The 23,763-nt window shown below is 41.8% G+C and overlaps 1 protein-coding gene across 1 annotated transcript; it reads right to left on the bottom strand.

Annotated features, from left to right (window-relative positions):
* Window positions 1-6,128: 6,128 nt before the first annotated feature.
* Window positions 6,129-22,152, bottom strand: LOC136374337 (P2R1A-PPP2R2A-interacting phosphatase regulator 1-like). Its single transcript, XM_066339650.1, is given in 10 exon segments — window positions 6,129-8,228; window positions 9,374-9,470; window positions 10,491-10,555; window positions 11,197-11,285; window positions 11,739-11,831; window positions 12,274-12,328; window positions 12,411-12,454; window positions 14,524-14,580; window positions 18,509-18,587; window positions 21,836-22,152. Coding segments are annotated over 10 exon segments (882 nt in total). The 5' UTR covers window positions 21,979-22,152; the 3' UTR covers window positions 6,129-8,068.
* Window positions 22,153-23,763: the final 1,611 nt, after the last annotated feature.

The raw sequence follows: 23,763 nt of genomic DNA on the forward strand, positions 1-23,763 counted from the left end.
ACATTGACATTTACTAAGAAAAAAAAACAACAAACAAACCAAAAAAAGGTTCCCAGCTGGTTTAGAAGGCCGTGTGCCAGAGCCTGCTGCAGGCCAATGCTTCCCTCCAACACTGAGCTCCTGGCTGGGTCAGTGTTTTCCTGCCGCTGCAGGGCTCTATTCTTGTAGCTTCACTGTTCCTCAGTACCTCCACTGTGAAGTCTGATTTTCACCAGGTGGTTTAACCTGCTGCTGCCTGGGGAAGGGTGAGGGAACGGAGCAGAAGTTGGGGAGATAAGAGTGCCATGTGGTATCTTATCTTAGCACCCAACAACCAGGCTAAACATTTTGCCCAAGCTGATTAAAAAAAAAACAGCACAAACCCTTTTTTCCCCTTATATCCTGGTATTCCAGTCATGGAGTGGGATCATGTTTTGCCAGGCAGTCGCAGAAGCGCAGAAGTGACAGTCTCACCTGTGGGAATCAGAATCACTGAGTGACTGTAACCAGGCCTGACACCTACAGCTGCCTCAGTCCTGCAGGACATCACATGCATGGAGAAGGGAGATGGCAGGGCAGAGATACCAGCAGTCATTTTCGAGGAAACTGAAGACAAATGATTGGTTTAGAAAAACACCTTGACCAAAGAAATCAGGAACAAAAAGTTATTGTCAACCAGAAAGACTAAAAACATCGAACCACTTCTTTGTTAAGACAATGGAGGAGCAATACACAGAAAAAAAAGAAGAAGAAATGCACAGAGTAACTCAGTAGATGCAGATAAAACTGGTGGTGGGGTGAAATAAGGATGACAAATGTGAATTCTGACTTCTTTCTCCTTCAGGGAGGTTGCAGCACACTGCAGAATCACATATTTATCCCAGTTGGAGAAACGAGACCTGAGGACTGTTTCAGTTCAGCATTGAGGGAGAACATATCACATTATCTTACAGCATAGTCAAAGCAGGGCACCAGTAAAATTTTACCAGGTGGATACACAAGATTTAGAAGTTATTTCCTTATTTTGAGTATATGCGCATGCATATACCTCTAGTACTTCTGAAACTTTGTCAGAGAACACTGAATGCCTTTGGAAATAAGACCCAAGACACTGAATATACCTCTTAGAAACACCAGGAAAAACAGTTAAGTGTTCACGTCATTTCCCATTTCCTGACTCCAAACACAAACAAACAGTCACTTCCTTGCAGTGGGCAAGTATTTTCAGCAGACAGTTGGGAGGGCTTTGAGATCATCCAGCAGAAACAATCCTGATGTTTACCCAGCCCTTGCTGTGGCACCGATATCTCAGATGAGCCATGCTGGCAGCAGGAAGTGGGAGTGCTGCTGAGATGGCTTTGGGGAGCGTCACTCCCAGTCTCTTGGTACATGATCTTCTCTAGGTGTTCGCACTTGTCTGGATCAGAGAATCCCGAGGTGATCATGTTTCTCCAGAGGGGTGAATCACAGAGTGCTTGAAACTTCAGGAGACCCAGTGCGCTGTTGCAGAGCTCCAGGGACTGAAGGGGCTGCCAGGGAATCAGTGAATTGCACCAGGGATCGCAGCTGATAATGGAGCCCCAGGGAGCTGGGCCACCACCTGGAAACAAATCAGCCCCTCAAAGGGAAAAGCTGAGCTGCTGCTGCTACTGACATGTCTCAAGACATGCCCCAGGAAGACAATGGGGCATTTCTGTCAGATGGGAACAGTCACTGCTCCTCTTGAAACCACTCCACAGGAATGCTTGCAGCAGCTCCAAGAGGAGTCCATGCACAGGACTGTGTCTTCAACAACAACAAAAAAAAAGCAGAGAAATACTGCAATCAGCTAATTAAGAACTGTCAAAGCCAATCATATGTTAATTCATCTTATGCTCATATATACAAGTATCTGATAACCAACAAGCCTAAACTGGAAAGAGGCTGTCAAATATGTTTGGCAATAAATCGTATTTTAGTCCTCATTTGTCAATGTACATTTAAGATTCCTTGCTTTCCTTATAACAGCTTTCCTTATAAATGCCAAGTTCCATCACCCCTTTCCTTTGTTGGGACTGTGAATCTCACACTTCGAACTTACACTCAGGGCAACATCAAATTTAAGGTTCAGGTCTTAAAAAACCTCTTGTACAGGAGGCCTTAAAAAAACCCCCAAAGCTTGAATCATCTTCTCTGCCAGGTGGGTTTTGAGTTGTTGGGTTGGAGCACCTCAGGTGCTTTGCCCTCTGACCTTGCATGAGCCCCTCTGGGCAGAGAAAAGAAGGGAACACACTGCCCTACAAAGCATGCAGGACTGAGCAATCCTGGTATTGACCCTCCTGCCAGCTGTGTGCAGGTAGAGGGGCCAAGTGGCCGTGGCAAACAGGTTCCCTCCTGTGTCCCTGGGAAACAGGGCACTCACCTGCTTGCTGCAGTGTAGGGAAGGCACCATCTCTCACTAGAGCTGGAGGAGAAACAGCCAAAGTTAACAGTGCTGGAGTCTCTTTCCTGCAGGCATAATGGGCTGCCTGAAGAAATTAAGACTGAAACCACTGAAGGAGAATGAAGTTCACTGCTGCCAACAGCCCATCACTCAGTTGTTATTGCCCCACAGAAGCTGGTGAGGATTCAGAAACCATCACCCCGCAGTCAGCAAGAGCCTTTTACAGATAACAACCTCAGTGAAAGGAGCCTGGAGAACAAGTGCATCCTCCCAAAAGGAGAGCTGAAGGAATGAACACAGGCAGGCCACACTCGCAGCATCACAGCTAAAGCTGAGTAAGGGGATGCACTCACTCACTTTTCTGTGTATTTTTGTCTTCTTCAGAAGCTCTACACTGAACGCTAACGAGCTGTTTACTTTGGATAATGAGCTGTAGCTAATGCACATCAGCTCTAGGAAATCGGCAAAGCTGTGTGACCTCGCTGACAATATAGTGTGGAATTACATGCAGGCAAAGCTACCACATTGGTCCTCAAAACATCAGAGACTGCATGCAAAGAAATAATTTAAGCAAGAGCACGACCATAATTACAGCTATGGGTGTCTCCTCACTGTGAGGAAAAAGGTTGGTAAGAAGGTCCACCCGACTAACAGGCACTGTGTAATGGAACTTAAATCCATCTTTCCAGTTTAAAAAAGAGAAAAAATTAGCCATAAAATTTTCAATAGCAAAAAATGATTTGCAGTGACAAAATGAGGCTGTTTTTTCTGTAGAAAACTGCACACTCAGTGGCTTGAGGTATGAACATGAAGGCATTAGATGAACATTTGCTTTGACAAACAAAAAACCATTATCAAGAGACAAAACTGCACGAGGTCTCTGGAAACCCATGTTCCATCAACATCACCAAACCCATTAGTGCCTTTCCCTCAGGGATCTGCCAGAAATCTCCACAGTCCAAACCAACTGCTGAAGTGAATGCACTTAAAATGAAAGGATATTGCTGTATTTTTAGCAGGAAGCTTCTTGCAGTGATTTCAGTGCCAGCTGTATTTAAACTAGCTTAAAAGACAACACAGTACCAAATTTCTCTGCCACAAAACCTGACATGTGCTATGCACATCATGGGTTTGATTTTTCTCCACACAAGGACAAAAAGTAACCAGGAGAACCACACTTCCAAAGATTAATCCCTGCAGCAAAACCTGCTTCCTCTTGAGCAGCTCTTCCTACCTGGGTTGACATCCAACAAAATTCTAAACATTTAAATACAATTATTTGTCATGGCAGGAAGTCTTAAAATAGCAAGCATTTTCCAAGGCTCTTACAAAGCAAATAAAAGAATAAGAAACCAAACTAACAGAAGAATTTTAAATTTCATAAATGCCAGATTTGTCCAGGGAATCTCTGTGGCACTGGGGATGTCTCACCAGTTCCTTCAGAGACACAGGGGAGCCAGCACGAAGGCGTGTGGAGGCTGTGTTTGGTTTTGGTTTGAATGCCCATGACTCCTCCCCCCTGCAATTTCTGCTCCCGAGCCAGCTACTGAAAGCCAAAGTTATTTTCCTTCAGTGGCTTTGTTTTTCACCTCCTCTCTCATGCTTCTACCAAAAGGCCCCAGTGGTGGAAGCAGTCTCAGCGTGTGTGGGGGGTCTGGGTCTTTGGGATGCAGGGTGTCTGCCTCGAGTGCTCCATGCCAGAGGAAAAGAATCTCCTCAGCAAGGCCTGGGCTGGCTGGCAACTGCTCTCAAGTTTATCAAACAAGGAAGCTCCCACCAGATTTGCAGAAATGGGAAGGCTCCACTGGTACAGGTAAAACAATCACCCATAGAAAATGAACCTGAGGTGACACTTTTTACACCCAGTTACTGAAAAGGATTCTTGCCAAGCACTCCTCTCTGTGTCAGTAAGGTTTTATTTACTGTACTATAGCTGTAAACATTCAGTTGCATTTACAAATATTTTAACTCGTTGCTTCCAGGAGAAGAGGGATCAACTTAAACTCCATCTGCCTGCTGGTGATGAGAAAGGTTGCTTAAAACAGGATAGGAAGGGCTCACACAATTTAATTATGACTCCTGAAGTTCTCTATTTTAAGTAAATGAGTTATGACTCCAGCATATGCATGAATACAACAGCATATAGTGAACATTTCTGAAATGACGACTGCTAAGGGAGGCACAAGCTGTTCTCAAGCTCACAGAGTGCTGGAGGTCCCTCCAGTCACTTCATTGGCAAATCATTGCACAATAGCAGGGCTGGACTCACAAACAGCAATGATACTGGAACCACAGCACACATCTATAAATGGAAATATCTCAGTCTCACCAAACTTTGGAGACTTGTTTTGTTTCTATGGGTTTGTGATCATTTACATTCAAGTTTTCTGATAAAAGGTGAGAAGTAAGAATTTAGGATTAAGTTCTTACACTGATCTCAGGAGGACTTTGGGCAGTTGCTCAGCTGAGCGTTCAGGTCACCTGCCTCACTGGCAACACACAGAAGATCCTGCAAGTCAATCTATCTGAGGCAGAGGCTCATTTTTCCTGGCATTTGTACCTCTCTTCCAGAGGGAAGTATCTATCCCTCTACTAAATGCAGCAACCACTGAGGGGTTCATTCCAAAAATACAGCCCCTTGAGCACTGGCACAGTTACGCATGTTCCCTCAGCAACTGTGTCACTGGAGAGGGTGGAAGGAAGAAAAACAAACACCCATCACTTGTCAAGGAAGACACAGTGGCCCACGATCTGATTTAGCTGCCAGCAAATCCTGCAGGATAATTTTCAACCAGACCAATCAAGTGCCAAACCCAAGTGTGATTTTTGGAAGGTGCCATTCATGGCAGAATCCCAGAGAGAAGCAGAGGCAGTATTAAAAGCATGAGTTATTAGACAAGTACAAGGTTGATTATATGGAATGTATAACATCCCGATTTCCTGCATCCAGATACATATTCTAGAGTATAACTGGTTCCAAAACTTGTCATTTCAGTGGTAAAAAAAAACCCTTTATGTGTCACCAGACTCCAGGGAGCAAAATGGCAGCTTCTTGGTGACATGGAGATAACACACTGAGATGCTTTCCCACAATTTCAATGAAATTTCTGTTTTGAAAAGCAGGGAAAGGAACAAATACAGATAAATAACTATTACACTCTCCTCCAACTCCATGAATTGACCCAGAGAGGTTGTGGACTCCCCATCCCTGGAACTGGTTCAAGGCTGGGTTGGATGGGGCTTGGAGCAACCTGGTCTGGTGGAAGGTGTCTCTGCCCATGGCAGGGGGTGGAATGAGATGGTTTTTAAAGTCCTTTCCAACCCAACCCATTCCATAATTCTTTGATTAACTGCCCTATTAAAGCAAACTACAAAGACTGCCCATGTCTTCCCAAGAGTTAAGATCTTCAGTACTTACCACCAGCCAGCAGAAGCTTCTGTCTTCCAAACTATTTCACTACAACTTTCTCTAGGTATAAACTAGGGACACATGTAATTTGTATTCAAAAATGTTTGGGTTTATTCTTAATTCCTAGAGTTGTCACAGACCTGCAAGACAGCACTGCACAAGGAAAACACAGTAAGTCTGCTGCAGATTTTAACACTTACTTGCCTAACTGGATTGGGTGAAAGTAAATTGCAACAGAGATTCTGATTTTAAAAGAAAGCATTTAATCCCAGAAGGAAACAAGAATATGGTTCTCTAAAAAAGTGCGGAAACAGCAAAACATTTATTTTTCCATTTATTGGCACTTATTTGAAAAACAGCATAAATATCCAACAGAAAAGAGACAAGTTGACCCACACTCAGCTATTAAACCCCCCTATACTGATGTGTCTTCTAACAAAAACTGGAAGAGACACCAGGGGGTTCATTCTTAAGAAACAAGCAAGATGTTAAAAAAAAAAAAAAAAAAAAAGAAAAAAAAAAGAGTCTTGCTCTCACCACAGAAGAGTGAACGCACAGCAACTCTTTGGCACAAACCTGAAACTGCAAAGCCAAACTTTGCCTCAGCAGAGAGAGCAAACAGAGCCCAGCGCTCCCATGTGGATCTGCTTGGGGACAAAGGGCAGCTGGACTTGCGGAGGGATTGCAACCATTAGGGTGGTTATTACAATAATTTAAGAGGAATGATACCAGAAGTAAACCATGTCATATCTTAACTAGAACAGAGTCAGACTATTAAATACATTCTATTTCCTCTCTACAATAAGGACACATGGAAATGGGTCACTGGGCCTCAGGTCTTTGCACTCCAAGTCATCCCCTTCTCATTTTGATGGCTGCTGTCAGTCAGAGCTTCATCCATGTGAATCTTTCACAGCAGAGTTCAGGGCAGGTTTTTCTCTTACTTGAGGAAGTTTCCATACTTTTCTCACTTTATGACACACTACAAAGGTTTAGCATTTAAAAATTAAATTTTGCTTCATTCTTAACCTCTCTGGAGAGAAGGTTTAAAACCACATAGCACAGATGCACAGACATGTACAAAGAGGGACTCAGCTGGGGGAGTTCAGCTGCACAACCCCAGTGAGGGTGTCACTGCAAAATCCCAGACAGCTGTCCATAGGGGGGTTTTGTCTGCAAGTTCTTCATCCTTGTTGGGGAATTTCTAAGTTGAGAACAGGATGCCTCAACACACTGACTTTTAAAGCATCTCAGATTACCAGATTCCAGGCTTCCAATCAGCATCTGAAGTTTTCAACAGCAGAAATGATTTGATGTCACTGTTTGAGGAAGCAACATCAGGAAATTAAACATAGATTAAATATTTTGATGGCCTCAGGCTGTCAAGAAGCATTTATGATTCCTCACCGTATCTGTCATATATGAGGACAAATACTGACTTAACATAATCCATTTCTGAAGTGCATTACGAAATACTAAAATTTCAGGATTTAATGTACTGTCACTATTTTTCCCTATTAAAAGACATTTAACAGAGCATCTACCACTCCTATACATAATCTAAATGGCGAAGAAAAAGAAACAAACACCAGATACAAAACCCCAGAAGAATGTTCCACACCTAATTTAGATTTAGACACAACAGCAGTCATGATCATGAATAAAATCCAACATATAAATTTGACAATTCACCAATTTGTTCTTTTTTGACATCCACTGGAACATAGAATTGATTAAGAGCCAATCATAATAGAACAGAATAATAATAATAATAACCAATTTCCCCCCTGCAATATTCTCCCTTACATATTAAGAAGAAGAAAAAAAAAATCTAACACTCTGGGAATAGAAACAATTAGTAAGCTGCTTCATTGGTTTTAGGCTGAGGACAAATGTGAGTTTTCTGCTCCTCCACAGGCAGGGAGGACACAGGCTGCTGGCAAACTAAATCTTCTACAAGCAGGACAGATGTACAGTGTGTGTAACTTATGCCAAGGAGATCACATCCACTGCAAACCAGCAGCCTGATGACTGACATGAGCACCCAACGTGTCTGCATCCCAAATGCTTCTGTATTGTAGTAAATGTCATACAAATCACTAGAAAGGTGAATTCCTCCTCAAGGAACTATTCTGGAAGTTTTCTAGAAGTACTGACACTGCTGGAAGTTCCTATGAGGAACAGAATGGGTTACACACAACAGAAAGTCTGGGCAATATCCCGCCTGTTTCCTGGTGTCCGTCAGCAGATTCCTGCTCTCAGTTCATCGGTAACTTGGCCATGAGATCGACTGGCAAAAATGGGGATCTGGAGTCAGAGAGTGACACTGGAGAGTCTGTGCTGGTACCAGCCTCAGCTGGGGAGTCACAGGAGGAGCCTGCACTGCTCCTGTTGTCATCCAAGGCATGTGAGGACAGACTGAAAACACAGCAACACCAGGGCATGAGAAATGAAACACTGGCTCAGGGAAGAGCCCCAAACCAGCCCGAATCATCACAAAACCATTCTAAACACACAGGTGCATCTCTGAAGGAGCAGCAAGCCCTATGATCTGAAATACATCTGCAGCTACACACACAGTCAGTTCCAGACTCACACAGGACACTGCCCGTTTCCTCCTTTGCTCACACAAAAATGGGGCACAGATCAGAAGTTCCAGACCGAACAGTCCACTGCCAGCTTTACTCCATCCTCAAAGCCCTGGGCCAGCACAACAGCCGGAGGCCTTTTTGCCAAGAGAGCCACTGATAAATTGTCCATCCTCCATTGTACTACGTATTTCACATGACACAAATTCATAACTACAGCTGATCTATCATCAGTGATAGCATCAAAGTGATTTTTTAAAATTACCATCTCCTACACCAAGAGGCAGCAATTGAACCCACACTGCTATCCCCACTGTAAACAGAGTGTGCAAAAAACATATGATTTTAAAGTACCTTTAATACATCTACTTTGCTATTGCCACTCAAGGCTTCTGCATGACTTGTATATCAGCTGAGAGGCAAAAAGACAGAAATACTGTGAACAACCCCTGACAGTTGCATGAGCACACCCTATATATGATTAACCTTTTGACTAAAACACTAGATCAAAATCTCTTGCTTAAATTGGTAATCTTATTACCAATCACTACAATTTTTAACAAAGTACTTTTTATCTCCTCCCAGCTCCTCTGACCCTCCAGGAAGGATCAGACAGACTCATGTTCTTTGGTGACTAAGAGCAAGGGAAAAGAAGAAAAAACAAAAAAACATCAGCATTCACATTTGATTTCAATTTGAATCAGACTCCAAAAGCTATCATCCATGAGGTGTCTCTTCCTAAACATGCTCAACACCCCCTGTTATCAGTCAGGCCTAGAAACTGCAGAATTGCAGAGAACATTGCTGCATGTTTACTGTGATGATTTCAGTGTTGTAACATTATGAGATATCTCTATTAAAAACAGACAAAAACAAGCAAAAATAACCATTCAAGCATTATCACTGCTAGAAAAAAAAAAAAAAAAGGTTAGTAATGTTTCTGCTGAAAGGGACAATAAGCAGCACAGCATTTACCATGCCCCAAGGTCCGCCTGATGTGCAGCCTCAGGGGTTAGCATGTTGGTGGATCCTTGGAATAATCTTTTTGGGTGATCTTCCATCTCTGTCACACCTTTGGGGAGAGATACCAAGTGATAAAAATTATGACTCATTTAAACTAAAATCCACTTTCAGTGTACTTCTACAGAGCAAACAGAAGAGAGGTTCAGACCTCCAATATTTCATATGTAGAACATGGAATTTAGATGCTTAAATTTTAAAGACTTTGTATTTCCTGGAACCATTTTATCCAAGCTTCAGTACAGTTTAGTGAATAATTAACTAAGGCTTAGATATCAGATATTTATTCTTCAGTAGTGAAGAATAATCCTTTTGTTTCAATTTATCCAGCTGTCAGTTCACTGACCAGCTCCACCAGATCAGAGAAGCTGAAAATAAGGAAAAGGAAGAAAGTCCAGGATTATCACAAAGCTTTTCAATTTACTTTGATTTCCAAACACTCTAGAAGAGAAGAGAATAGATATATACTTAAATAGGCTATGACAGAACCCAGATGAAAGTGTTTTAAAAGTTGTTTCAGAGCCAGAGGTGTTCTGTAACAAAGGTGAAACTTGAAAATATAAAAATAAGTGCAATAAAATTTCCAGAAGTTAAACTTGAAGGAAAGTGCAAAAAGACAGAGAAACATTTCTTAATAAAGCTGTAAGGTGCCACCAGGCCTGTGCATCAGCTTTGGGTTTTTGAAGAGCTATTTGAAATGTACATTACCTTGTGTGCTTCACTTAACCAGGACTTTCAAAGTTTTCTGTTTAAGTTAAATATACCAATATTTATATTTATTGTTTTGTTTAGCTGATCTTGTTAAGCAGGTTACATCAGACTTTTTGTAACATCCATATGACCACAGCAATGGGGAGGAATTAGAACAAAACAATTATTAGCTTTGTGGAATCAAAAGTTTTAAGGAACAGTAAAATCTAATGATTTGTCTGTTTCATTATGTGCAATATGTTCGATTTCTAATTGCTTTTTGAAGTATCAGCCAACTTGATAGAATTATGAAGAAAGCTATATGAATTATTATATAACTATCAAGTTGGCCTACTGTATTTACCAAACCTAAATACTGTACCTTTTCTTTTGATTGATCCAAGAACACTTGGTCGAATGCAGTTAATTGGGCTCTGGCTTCTCCTGCTAAAAGAAGACAAATGCTGCACTGAGATCACCATTAAAAGAGAAAGGTTGAAAAAAGAATCAAAAGATATTCAGAAAACAAACTACTTGGTGGAAATCACTAAAAAAATAGGCATTAAAACAGCTTATCAAAAACAGGTATTTTTTTTTTATTTTTTTTTTCTCTAAAGATAGACCAGGCAGCACAGAACTGAGCAGGAAATGTTTAATTACATTATTTCACAACTGGGGCACTCTAAAAGCTCTCATCCAGGCACTGACTACATCTTTCAGTTGACAGGCTGAACTGCGAGGGCCTAGTAAAATTTCATTGTATGCCCACATCCCTCAAACGAGTAACAAACCCTAAATCTGTTTGTGTTTTCTTTCCCTCAGAACTCAATTACTAAAGATGTGAATAAGAGGAATATAGAGACTACACTGGGAAGACAGATGCCACAATGCAGCCCATTTCCCAATGCTATGACATGAGGATTTTGACAAATGTTTTACAACACTGTAAAATCTAAAGTCTACATTAGTATATGAAGTTGTGTCTGTGCTCAGAAATCAGTTATGGATACAACAAAATCTGGTATTTCAATGCCTAGTATGAACAAGCTATGTCAATTTTCTATCATTGATATGATCTGGTGACTTACCTTGAAAATCTCCTTGTTGGACTTGGGCTGGGACTTGGAGGCAACCCACTGCTGCTCACCAGACTTTGCAAAGATGGTGAGAAACACTGCTGAGAGGGAAAGAGTTTGTGTTATTATAAATACTGTATCACTCCCATGTGGTAACAATTGATGCTTAAATGCAGAGAAATAACCCAGTATCAAATTCAGCAACCAGTCACTTGGTTTACTGAGACATCTCTTTTTGCTACTGAGAAAAAAAAAATTTAAACTGGACATATTCCATTTTCATGCAGATTTATTTCACTGTACTCTGGTTAAACAGACTTATTTGTTTTTTATTAACCACAGCTTAACAGCTGAACACTCCACAAAAATTCACATCCATAGGATGAGCAGCTGGTATTTTCTGCTTTGGGGTTTTAGAGGGTTTTATTTGCTCTCTAGTTTCTTGTTTGCAGCTGAGCTAGAAAGGAGCAGGTGGCTTAATCTTTTGCTACTAATTTGGTTGAATTTATTTAGCTCTACTTAAGATAAAACCATTATTACCACATTTTGCTCACCTTCCCTATTCCTCATGTAGGTGAAGGAGCTGAAGAAACTGGAACAAAGTCTACTTTATTTGATGATAGTGATTTTTCAAAATCATTGTCACTCTGTAAACAGTACACATAATTAATCTTATGAGCAGGTACCTTAACAAGAAAAAGACTGACTGGTGTGAAATCCCAAAGTTATCCTCTATCATATCAACAATTTTTAGGCAGCCATTTATGACTTTCTGCTTAAAAAAAAAAAAAAAAAAAAAAAAAGCAAGCGCCTTAAACATTACATGGAGAGTATCAGAACATGTAAGAAAATTTGAATAGGCAGACATCCATGCAATTTCCTTTTGACATAGCAGCCCAAGGAACCCACATGTACCTTGAACAATTGATAATCCTATGCCTTGTTAGTGTGAAAATTTGCTGATCAATAGCAGTGCTATACTAACAACTTAACTGTAGGTCAAACTATCAAAGGAAATGTTGACATGAGAGAGTTGCTAGTGTCCTGATACTGATGATAGAAACGCAAATTAAAGCATTAATGCATTACCAGGCTCAAGCTCTCCTCCCATGAGTGGCTCATCTGCATTGCTACTTGCACTTCTCTATAAAGAAGAAAAGAAATGTATTGTCCCAGGCCCACAGAGGGCTGCAGTGACTGCAGTTCTGCTTTGCCTTAGTACTCACCTTTCATGAACTGTTTCCCTGTTCAGCAAATTCATTCCTTCTTCCTAAAAGATTAACACATGAAGAAGTAAGGTCAAAAAAAAACACCCCACTTTGTTCCAGCAAATCAGAAAAGCTGTAGTTTCACTTCACTTTGGCATGTGGAAAATTTAATTCAACTCAGTTAAGCAACAATAACTTCAAGTTCTAATCCATGGAAGGGAGTAAGGAGGAGAAGATGAGAAAGAGATGTAGCAGGAGAGACCATCATGTAAGAAGTGCTTATGTAAAATGTTTTTTTCTCAACCAGCTTTATTTTCATTACTAACCATGAGGTAGCTACAAAATAATGATAGTATGAACCAGAAATTCTGCACATGCCAGAGTGTCTTTATGTAGTCTTGAGTAATATAATTTTACAAAGGGGACACTAGTACAGAAAAACCTCAAAAACATGGCTGGATTCTTACCTTACTCTATGGATTAGTGACTAACTAGACACTTGTCAGCATCTGATTTGCAATACACTGCATTGCACCCAATGAATTCGAGAGTCATTGAGGTTTTTTCCTAAAAAAAAACAACTCCATAAAATATTATTAAAATTGATCAAGTATATGAAATTAAACTAAACATTAACACCAAGTACAAAATATGACTCAATCTCCTCTTAGGCAGACATCATTCCTTAAAATTAACTGAATGCTACCCAATTTGTTCAGTGAATGAGTAGGTTCCCTAATTCAAGAGTAAAAGTTCAACTAAACATCTTCACAATCCTCATCATAAGTAGGAAGAGTCTAACTTCTTCACCTGTGTGATAATTTGCTCAAATTTGAAAGAGATCAGAAGTGAATCTCACAGGTTCTCAGTGAGTATACAAGACATGGAATTAATTCCAACTAGTGAATCTAGTGCTCAGACACAAATTAGGAAATTACACTGTTTGCTTTAATAAATGGATGACACAAACATGAATGCAGAAGTATTTTCCAGAAGACTGAATTATCAAATTTTACTTCAGGTAATAGAGCAGAGCCACAACAGTTCTTTCCTTTGCTCTCAACATATTTCTCATTATATCTCCCTGCTCACTGCAGGGGGATTGGACCAGATGACTTTTAAAGGTGCCTTTCAACCCAAATTAATTTATGATTCTATGATATTTACATATTAATCCTAAGCTTTCTTATATTGATAAAAAGAGCTGTACAGCTGACCTGAGTGCTTCAGAGTCTATTTAAGCCAGTAAATTATTTACATAAATGAAAGCAAGCTGTTATTTTTTTCAGGATTACCATGCAACTACCTTAAATAACTGAGGTAGGAAGCACAAGTGCCTTCTACCACTCAGGCACCATACCCTAAAAATGCTGTCTGAAGCATTAAATTGTTTTCTTAACTTTTGACCCTGTAAAAATCAAGCCTATCCATTGAAAACTAGCCAGCTAAAAAAAATAAAATTAAAAAATTAAGCATCTTCAAGAAATTTTTATAACCATTCTACTGTCAAAAAGTGGAGATATAAAATGAAGGACACAGAAGAGTTTGAGCTTGCTGATTTTAAAGCTGGAGTCTTCAGCCTGTGCAGTGCTGGCTGGGAGCAGAGCTATTTGAGCCTGCTCAGATATTCCCCTCACCACCCCCCTTCCCCAATGTTTGCTCTGCTGCCCTTCCCCCTCTGTTCGTGCTGTGACAGCACAAGTACAGGGATCTGGATAAGAAAATTATACAGATGAAAAATAGCCCAGACAGACGAGTACAGACTATTTTTCAGCCAGAGTGCTTCCTTATCCTGCTCATTTTCTGGCTGCACAAAAGTCTTGTGCCAACACAAGTTAAGGAACAGTTTGTTATTGGCCCTGAATATTTATGCTGGCACTGCTGCCAAAAACTTGGTGAAACTTTACCCTAAGGGTTTACATTAAAGGCTTCCTTTCTAAAATGTCAATTTTAAGAATCCTCTCTGTGCTCAAATCTTCTCCTTGCTGTAAGATGCATTTTGCTTCATGAAACGTGGAACTGGGCAGGCAGTTTGAAAATAAAATCTACAGCCAGCTGAAGGACTTTAAACATCAACTGCAAAAAAACCCAGCCACCTATAAAAAACTCATTTAGAAGAATCTGTGCTTACTTGTTTGATTTGATGAAGACGGCTGCTAGGAATACGGATAGGAGATGATGGCACAAACTGCAAAACAAAGTCACATACAATTGAAAATACAGCAGAAGGGAGGGAAAGGTGCCACAGAAATGTTAGTAAAGTAGTATCACCCCAAACTAAAAAGAACCCAACTTAAGAAAAACCCCATATCACTTATAACATTCTCAGTGTATACATAGCCTACATTACTTACTTGCAAGAACATGTTAATATGTATCTTCACATTATACTGCTTTGTAAGCTCATACATGCTAATTGGTATCAGCCTGGCTTCCATTCCATTTCCAGGCAACCAGAACTGACAGCTTTCTGTCATGTGTTTGCAGCAATAGAGCTGCTTTTCACTAGCACACTGTCACCCCTAGTATACATGTTGGCATAAATATTTTCCTTTATGTGATTCAGAATATTTATTTTCATTTAAGTGATCCAGAAAGCTCCCCAATAGATTCTTTAAAAATACAAAGCCAAAACTATGCATTGTACAAAAAGGTTCCTGGATTGTTGTCTGCCTATAAATAAGTACTTTGACAGGTGAAAAAAATCAGCTATTAGAAGGCTAACAAAGAGTTAAACACTTTCTTTATGGTTTCTCAAGATCTTCACCAATTTGGGTGAAATCAGACAAGACATGACTAAAAATGGTCTTCTGTTAATGTTGACAGTTTTGCATCAAGATTTCACTGGAATGCTATGATCTAAAACTGCACATCCAAAACCAAGTAATTTAAAGATATTATTTTCTCAAAATATAATTTTCTTTCATATATTTCCCATCCCTCACATTGTCAACCCTCAGTTGATTTATGTCATAGCCATTCAGGGAACAAAAATTCTAAACTAAAGCCTTGAATACAGGTTTAACTTCTCTGCAAGATGACAATCCTTCCGAAAAATAAGGTGTCTTTTCTAAATGGATGTGTTCAGCAAGTAAGGCTTGCATTATTATAGGTGTTTTTATCGTTCATTCATTATTAGGCTTCATCTGCTTCACAAAACATTACTGGAGCTCTTCATCATGCTGAAGCTGGAGAACTAACAAACATTCAGTTAACTGTTACTGCACCATCTTCTAATCAGTGCCATGGAGAATACAAGGATTTTGGTGTCTGACAGGGTAAGTTAACCTAGACTGCTAATGCTTCATACATCCAGAACCCTCCTTCTAAAAAAACAAACACGAAGACATCACACCCTGCTTCTCACAGAAGAATTCAGCCTATCAGGCTCACACTAACATTTGTGACAGAATTTAGTAATTGTAACATATAATACTAAAGTCTAATAGCTATAATATCTTGGTTTGCTACTTTTAAAGTCCAGTTTAGGTCAGCTTCACTATTATACTGGGTTCCCAAAAATCCTGTGCACCTAATAAAAATTCCTCCAAGCTGCACCAGCCAATGCAGACCTTGAGTTGACCTTGATTCTCACACAGAGAAAAGGATTTGGACAATAGTGCATTCCTGCCTATTCAGTCTGTCATTCCAACAGTAGAAATGCATTTTGTTCCACTCATTATATTCTAATTTTATGACTGTGATCCACATACTTTAAGGTTTAACATTAACAGAATATGTACAAAAACAGTGGTTTGCAGTATAAAATGAAAAATATAAAAAGACAATTAAGTGTTCCTCTGCAGGGCCTGATGCACTAACACAGCTCTGAGGATCCTACATCTTGTTTCCAACAAGTCATCATTCTTGCTTTGTCAGTGTGTAAAACTGACTTTTGCTTTGTTTGCATCCTTAAATTTAATTCTTGTGAAAAGAAACGTGTCACTTTCAAAGGATACTTGCTAAACTGAACCCATTTATTAAAACTATGCTACTCAAATCTCCACTGTTTTAAGAGAGCAAAAAGCTTAATAAAAACATTATGAACTATTAGACTATGACAGGGAAGAGAAACACCTTCCCCCTCACTCCAGTGTGTCAGATACTGTGTTCCAGTGCAGGTAAAGTTTCAGCAGTGCCAGGCTGGCAGGATCCACTGCCCAGGTGAGCAGAGACTGCCCCAGTGCCTCTGCCCTGCCCTGCAGTGCCCTCTGCCTCCTGCCAGCACAGCCACTTGTGGGGCCACACTGAACCCAGCAGGGAAACTACCTGGCTTAAAAAAAATTAAAATTAGAAAAAATTTAACATCAACTTCTGCTGAAATAGCACCTAAACATCTAACCAGAGACTCAACTGCTCTGCTTAAGCAAATCAACAAAAACCCCAGCCATGCAAAACAAAGCAAAAAAACACCAAAACATTTACTCACTGGTATCTCCTGGAAGAAAAAACCTGCAGATACTGAGCCTGGTTAACTCTTCCTTGGCAATTACATGTAGTGTCAGAAAACCACAGATCAAGCCCCAGCCCAAATGGCACCACTGCCCTTGCAGTGATCATTATAAACCAGCTGAAGTCTGAGACTTGGAGAAGCTATTCCAAAAAAGAGATTGTGGAATTCAGCTGAGCAACTGGGACAGCACTGAAGATGGAGTTGATGGTGTATGACCTTCAGTTTCCAGAGATTTTAGCAACTTCCGTTGCTCCCCTGACAGTGCACACCACGCAGATTAGACAAACACTAATCAACTTTTTCCCACAAAGTTTAACAAAACATACAATTTAAGCTGTACTTGTAATACTTGTAATAAAGAAGTTTCAGTTGCTTACTGAATCTTTTAACCCTCTTATAGTTTACACTGCAGTAAAACTTGGATTATTTTTCTTAAATACAAAGAAGTGGGTTTTGAAATACACTTTATCACCTTCTTATGTAAAATTTAATTTAAAAAGTAAATGTAATATAGCTCCTTAGTATATGTCTAGCATCATAAAACTAAATGTACTTCTTTGCTATAGGAAGAATACCAAGGTAGATTGCTTAGGGTCCTTGATGCTGAACGTTTAATTCTATTACAAAATTATTTATCTGTCAATGATCCTGGTTTAAGACCACAGAAGCATGAGAATCTCTAAGATCCTTTCCAAGCCCATCTTCCCTGCCATATTCAACAGAACTGTAACCCAGATCATAACTCAGAGGAGCACTTCAAAGCAGACAAGGCACTGATCTAACAGTCAGTGGAGATTTTTATGTACAGTGTAAGTTAAATTTCATGTATTTTGTCAGCACCCGATCAGCAGGGAGTGAAGAAGATGGACATTTTTTAATAACATTAGTGTGAGGGGAAGGGTTAGGAACATCATCCCATGAAGATGGAAACACTGGGTAAACCCAGGAGATTGCAACATTTATGAGGGGCAGGCAGAAGAGCAGCCCATCAGTGAATTAGCTCCTGCATCCCAGCAAGTTCTGGGCAAGGCACCCTGAATTAGCATCTTTTTAGCCCAATAATTGAGGATATTCAGGAGTAAATACAATAAAAAGTGCTTTCACCTTTGTTTTTTTCTCCTCTTGCCTGACCACAAGCACAAACAGATTTACACTAAGCTGCTGCCCTAAAAATATGAAGAAAGAGACTTGATTAAGAAATCTTGACCGTAACACTTTCAGTTTTTTCATCCCAGCAGGAAAAAGGCTTTTCCACCAATCTTGCTTACATATAACTATTCTGGTTCTGTTACAGATGCAGCCTCTGCTGAAGTATTTGTCTGTACTTTTTTTTCTTAAGCATCAGAAATAATTTAAGACATTGATTACTGTTAATAGTACAGTTATATAATTAGTTTTCTTAGCAAGCTACCTTTCCTACTCTACCTTGGAACATCTATTTTACAAGCAAAGTTATGATCACAATGAAATACAAGCATTCTCCAAGCCAAAAGATATATAAGCAACATTTCATTATAGCGACAGCATATTGATGTCACTGTCTAGAGCCTTGTTTCTGAAAGCAATGTGGTGTTAGTTTCACAGACTGCTGTCCAACTTTGTTTATTCCTTTTTGTACACTTCTATGTGGCACCTGTTGGGGCTGGTGTAGGAGTTTTCTTACCAGGCTGTGCCGATTCATGACCGTGATGCTGTTCCTGCAGGTGCGCAGGACGCTGGCCTGGAACACCTGGGAGTTGTCGCTGCAAAAAGAAACACCAGTCAAATGCAAAAGCCATTTCCTCCCTAGCACGAAAAGCACCTCTTCATATCAGCTCAGTTTCAAATGCTGTGACAGCTCTCCTGTTGAGACAAAGCACTCCAGGTAGGTAAGAACTCTTTTAGCTTGTAGGCAGAGTGTGCAAATCAACTCGTTTATCCTCCAAATCCCAGCTACTTCAATTAATGATTTCAATTAATAATTTTGTGTCTTCAGAATAACTGAAGAATTGTTTAGACTGTGGGGATTTATTATGTTTGGAATGGCTGCTGCTTGTATATTGCTTCAAATGTCATTGAACAGAACAAATGAATTAATGGCTTGTAAGCAGTAACTAAACCCAGCTTTGATCCTACAGATAAAACAGAATTAAAAAATGCAGCATCTTGATAAATCTTATCACTACAAACATTTAATATCTTCTGAACATTTTTCCAGGAAAGTTTAAATTAAACTTACAGTAAACCCATTTTTTAAGGCCCCACAGCAGTGTATTCATTGAAATGGTATAAGATGAATTATTTGACACAAAATTAAGGCAATTTCTCAAGGCAATTTTAGTTCTATTGATTCCTAAAGCAAGTTTTACTGGTCATGTCATCACCAGTGTTTCAACAGTCAATGATCAGCACTTAATGAATGCGACTGCAGAAATAAACTAAATTTTATGGTCGCTAGAAAAAAAATTTTGAGCCACAACCCTATAATCCTCATGCCCAAATATCAGTGAGGAACTGCACAGATGAATAAATCCACATGTAAGAACAGACCCATTAATTAGATTCAAATTACAAGAATTCACATTATATCTTTTTGTTTCTGCTGCTAACTTGGGATGAACAAAAGACCCCCACAAATACAATTTCTTTAAAACTAACCTGACCAGCAGCACTACCTTGCTGCAAGATCTGATAATCCTGCTGCACTTTCATGACATACCTTTGCCAGAATCCTCTAGTTTAAAATGCACCAGTTAAGACACATAAGTTTTAGACAGCTTTTATGTAGCTGTAAATAAAAAAAAACCAATAAAGCTTATACTGTGAAAGAAAAGCAAACAGCAATTGGCATAAGCACTGTACTTTGTGCCAAGAAAAATGCATTGACTCTTCTTCTCCAAAATGTCAAGTACACAAGACCAGACATCATTTACAATTTTCCAAGAAGTTTCACTCAGCTCACACCCCAAGAGATCAAACAGCTGCCATTTGACAGAGGTGGAAGAGGAGAAACTGAAGGGATCCATGACATGATGTTTAGAGATGAGTTTTGGCTGAGGCCAACAGCCACAATTCCCTTCAGTGTGAGTGTACTGGTTGGCATGCAGGCACAAGATAAACAGCACATCCTGAAATCCAGGATTTGTGTCAAGAAAACAGGCTGGAAGAATCCTGTCCCACATTACCATAGCCTGAGTCCAATACTCAGTGCTAACTAACAGAGAGGGAGAGAAAAAAAGCCCTGCAAATAATCCTATCTTTGATCTCCCTTGCAAAAACACCAGAACTGGTCAGATCTCAGACTTAATTTTCATAGAAAACTACAGGTCCCATTAAAAATCAAGTTTTTTGGCAAAAATGAGTTAAAAATTCTGTAAAAGTTAACTTCTGTGATCTAAAATACTCCACTTATTTATAACTGTTCTCTGGATCTACAGCAACTTGTTTTCCTTACTAAAAAATGAAGAAGTCAAAACAGGAGGCAGAGGAGAAAAAGCAAGCTGTGTAGGAGCAAGAGCTTTTGTTTCAGTTTACCCAACAAAGCCATTCTGGGAAAACCTGAAGCTTCTTGCCAAGAGCTGCAATCTTGCAAAAACAGTATTCTGGTGGAAAATTCCAAAGTAAGAGGCAAAACACTGCAACCACCTCAGATTAGTTCAATGTCATTTCAGTTTTATTTGTATGAACACCTAACTCATAGTGTATGCACAGTTTCAAGGCAAGACTCAGGCTTACCCCTCTATGTGCCCAAACCCTGAACTACATAATTTGTTTGGGCTTTTTTTTAGGAGTTAAGGGTCTTACAATTTCCAATTTACAAAAGGCTGAGATTATAAACACATCTTGTCTCAGTTACACAATTAGTTTACCTGCTTCAGGAAACTTCCCAGGGGAGAGCTGCCATACACAACTCTTCCACACTGCCTCAAAATATAAAATGGGAGTTGTTTCATTGTGATTATGTAAAAGAATTAAAATTGCATTCACTTAACATTAAATCACAATGGAATAGGCAAGAAGCGGTATTTCATCTGAACTGTCAGACACTGTTAACCATTTTGGCAAAAGAGCTTTGTCAGATTTGTTCATCACTTGATATCCAGTTCCTTACAGAAAAAGAAAGGGAGAAAAAAATCAATCCACCAGGAAGTACTTATCATGTAATATACTACAGTTTATGAAATTTATTGTCAATATGCTCTCCCAAAATGCAGACATACTACTAACAGCAGCACGTGGACCACCTTACAGCTGGATGAAAGCCACACCATGTAGGAGATGGGGCATCTCCCATTTTCTCAACAGCCCAGAGGAGACAAGAAACAGCCCTTTGGGTTATAAACTTACCCGAACAAAACTCTACAAGAAACCCTACCTGTCTGAAAGCTTTCACCTGCCACTTGCCTGCCACTTTCTGTCCTGTCAGCTGAAGAGAGCCAGACCTGGCAAACACCCAACCCTCCTGCAAACAGACCTACCACGGGCTGGTGGCAACATCCGAGCACTACTGTCTGCACAACACATTGTATTTCTCCCAGCAATGCATACTACAGAAACTGGTATCCAGGAAAATTCCTGGCCACCTGACACACTGTTTTACACTAAATGTTAAACTTGCGTCAGGGTCCCGTGAAATTAACCTTCCTGACCAAATTTGCGTGACTGTTCTGAAAGCATTTACTGTTGTAATTATACAGAGAGCAGTGATTTATTTTGCCCAGACTTGATCCATTACAGAAATCATCGCGATTCTTATTCGATGTGTAAGAACAGCCACAACTCCGACGTTGCGGAAGGTGTTTCTCTGCAGCACAGCAGACCTTGGTGAAAACAAAGCGTTTCATTAAAACCAAAGCCCGTCTTCCCGGGCTTCCTCGCACCCCTCCACACGTTAATATGTTCCCTAAACCCCTCCCAGCCAGGGACAGCGCTCAGGAGCCCACTTTTCCCCGTGGCGCCGCGGAGCATCCCCGGAGCCCCCGCAGGGCCGGGAGTCCCCCGGGCCCCTCACCTGAGCCCGTGGATGAGCGGGGCGCTGTTCGACCGCCTCAGGCCGCCGCCGTCGCCCGGGGCCGCGGCGCTCCCCGGCGGCAGCTCCAGGTCCAGCTCCATCTTCTCCTGAGCCATCGCGGCGGCCCCTCCCGCTCCGCCCATCCGCGGCCTCAAGCCGCCGCTGCCCCGGCCCTGCCGAGCCCGCAGGGGGCGGGGGAGCTGCCGCAGCAGCGAAGCCGCATGCCGGGGCTCCGGGGGCGGCCCGTGCCCGCCGCTCCCGCCGATGGCCGCAGCCCCCGCGGGCCCCGGGCCGCTCTCCCCGCCCGGCCCCAGCGCAGGCGGGCCCGGCCGCAGGGCGCAGGCGCGGGGCTCCGGCCGCGGCCGCTCGGGCACGGCGCTGGCCGCCCTGAGGTGGCCGGGCTGGGCTCCTTCTCCGGAGCTCTCTCGGCGAGGGACACGGCTCTGGCCGCCCTGAGGTGGCCGGGCTGGGCTCCTCCAGAGCTCTCTCGCCAAGGGACACGGCGCTGGCCGCCCTGAGGTGGCCGGGCTGGGCTCCTTCTCCGGAGCTCTCTCGCCAAGGGACACGGCGCTGGCCGCCCTGAGGTGTCCGGGCTGGGCTCCTTCTCCAGAGCTCTCTCGCCAAGGGACACGGCTCTGGCCGCCCTGAGGTGGCCGGGCTGGGCTCCTTCTCCGGAGCTCTCTCGCCAAGGGACACGGCGCTGGCCGCCCTGAGGTGTCCGGGCTGGGCTCCTTCTCCGGAGCTCTCTCGCCAAGGGACACGGCGCTGGCCGCCCTGAGGTGGCCGGGCTGGGCTCCTTCTCCGGAGCTCTCTCGCCAAGGGACACGGCTCTGGCCGCCCTGAGGTGGCCGGGCTGGGCTCCTTCTCCGGAGCTCTCTCGCCAAGGGACACGGCACTGCTAAACAGCGAAAATACCCCCTCGGATTTTGCGCCGAGCGGTTGTGGCTCGCAGAAACGCCAGTGGATGGCTCTGTGCAGGCCTAGACAGCTCCAGGAGTAAAGAATAAACCCAAGCGTTTTCAAAAGGTTTTGATAGCTACATATGGCCCTGGTTTATATCTAAAGCGGTTTGTGATGAAATAGGTTGGAAGGTCAGTGCTACACTGGCTGGTGAGCAATGCCGAGGCTCCTAACTCTTGGGAAGAAGTGGGCAATCTGGTTTGCCTTAACAGGGGATAACCATGGAATGGTTTGGATTGGAAGGGACCTTAAAAACCATACTGATCCATCCCCCTACCATAGGCCAGGTTGCTCCAAGCCCATCCAACCCAGCCTGGGACACTTCCAGGAATGGGGCAGCCACAGCTTCTCTGGGCATTCTGTGCCAGGGCCTCTGCACCATCACAGGAGAGAAGTTCTTCCTAATATCCCATCTGTGTACGAGGGCTGTGTACCCACTCGCTTTTGATTTGAAGCCATTCCCCTTTGTCCTGTGAGTCCAGGCCCTTGCAAATAATCTCTCTCCATCTTTCTTGTAAATTTCCTTCGGTACTGGAAGGCCACAATTAGGTCACCTCGAGGCCTCTCTTCACGTTGAGCAATCCCAACTGTCTCAGCCATTCCTCATAAGAGAGGTGCTCCTTCTTTTCATCAGTTCCTAGTGAGAGTTTCAGGCAGTCCTTGGGAACAGAAATAACCAGAGAAAGAGATTATGGAGAGCTAAAACATTTTTTCATGGGCTCCATGCTTACAAATTTATCTAAGGCTGATGGCATTTTGTGACTATGACTGATTTCATTTCACCTGCAGGGGTATTTCCCTGAAACTATTAAATACCCCCCACTTCATCACCTACTTCATGTCCACCAGTCCCTCTGTATCACTGTACTCACATATCTCATTCTGTCAGTCTCTGTTGCCCCTTGTGAATAACCATCCTCTACCTATATCCTCCCAAGGCTTCGTTCAACATGTTCCCTCCTTTCTTA

Source organism: Sylvia atricapilla, chromosome Z (genome assembly GCF_009819655.1).
Source record: "Sylvia atricapilla isolate bSylAtr1 chromosome Z, bSylAtr1.pri, whole genome shotgun sequence".
Classification (NCBI taxonomy): domain Eukaryota; kingdom Metazoa; phylum Chordata; class Aves; order Passeriformes; family Sylviidae; genus Sylvia; species Sylvia atricapilla.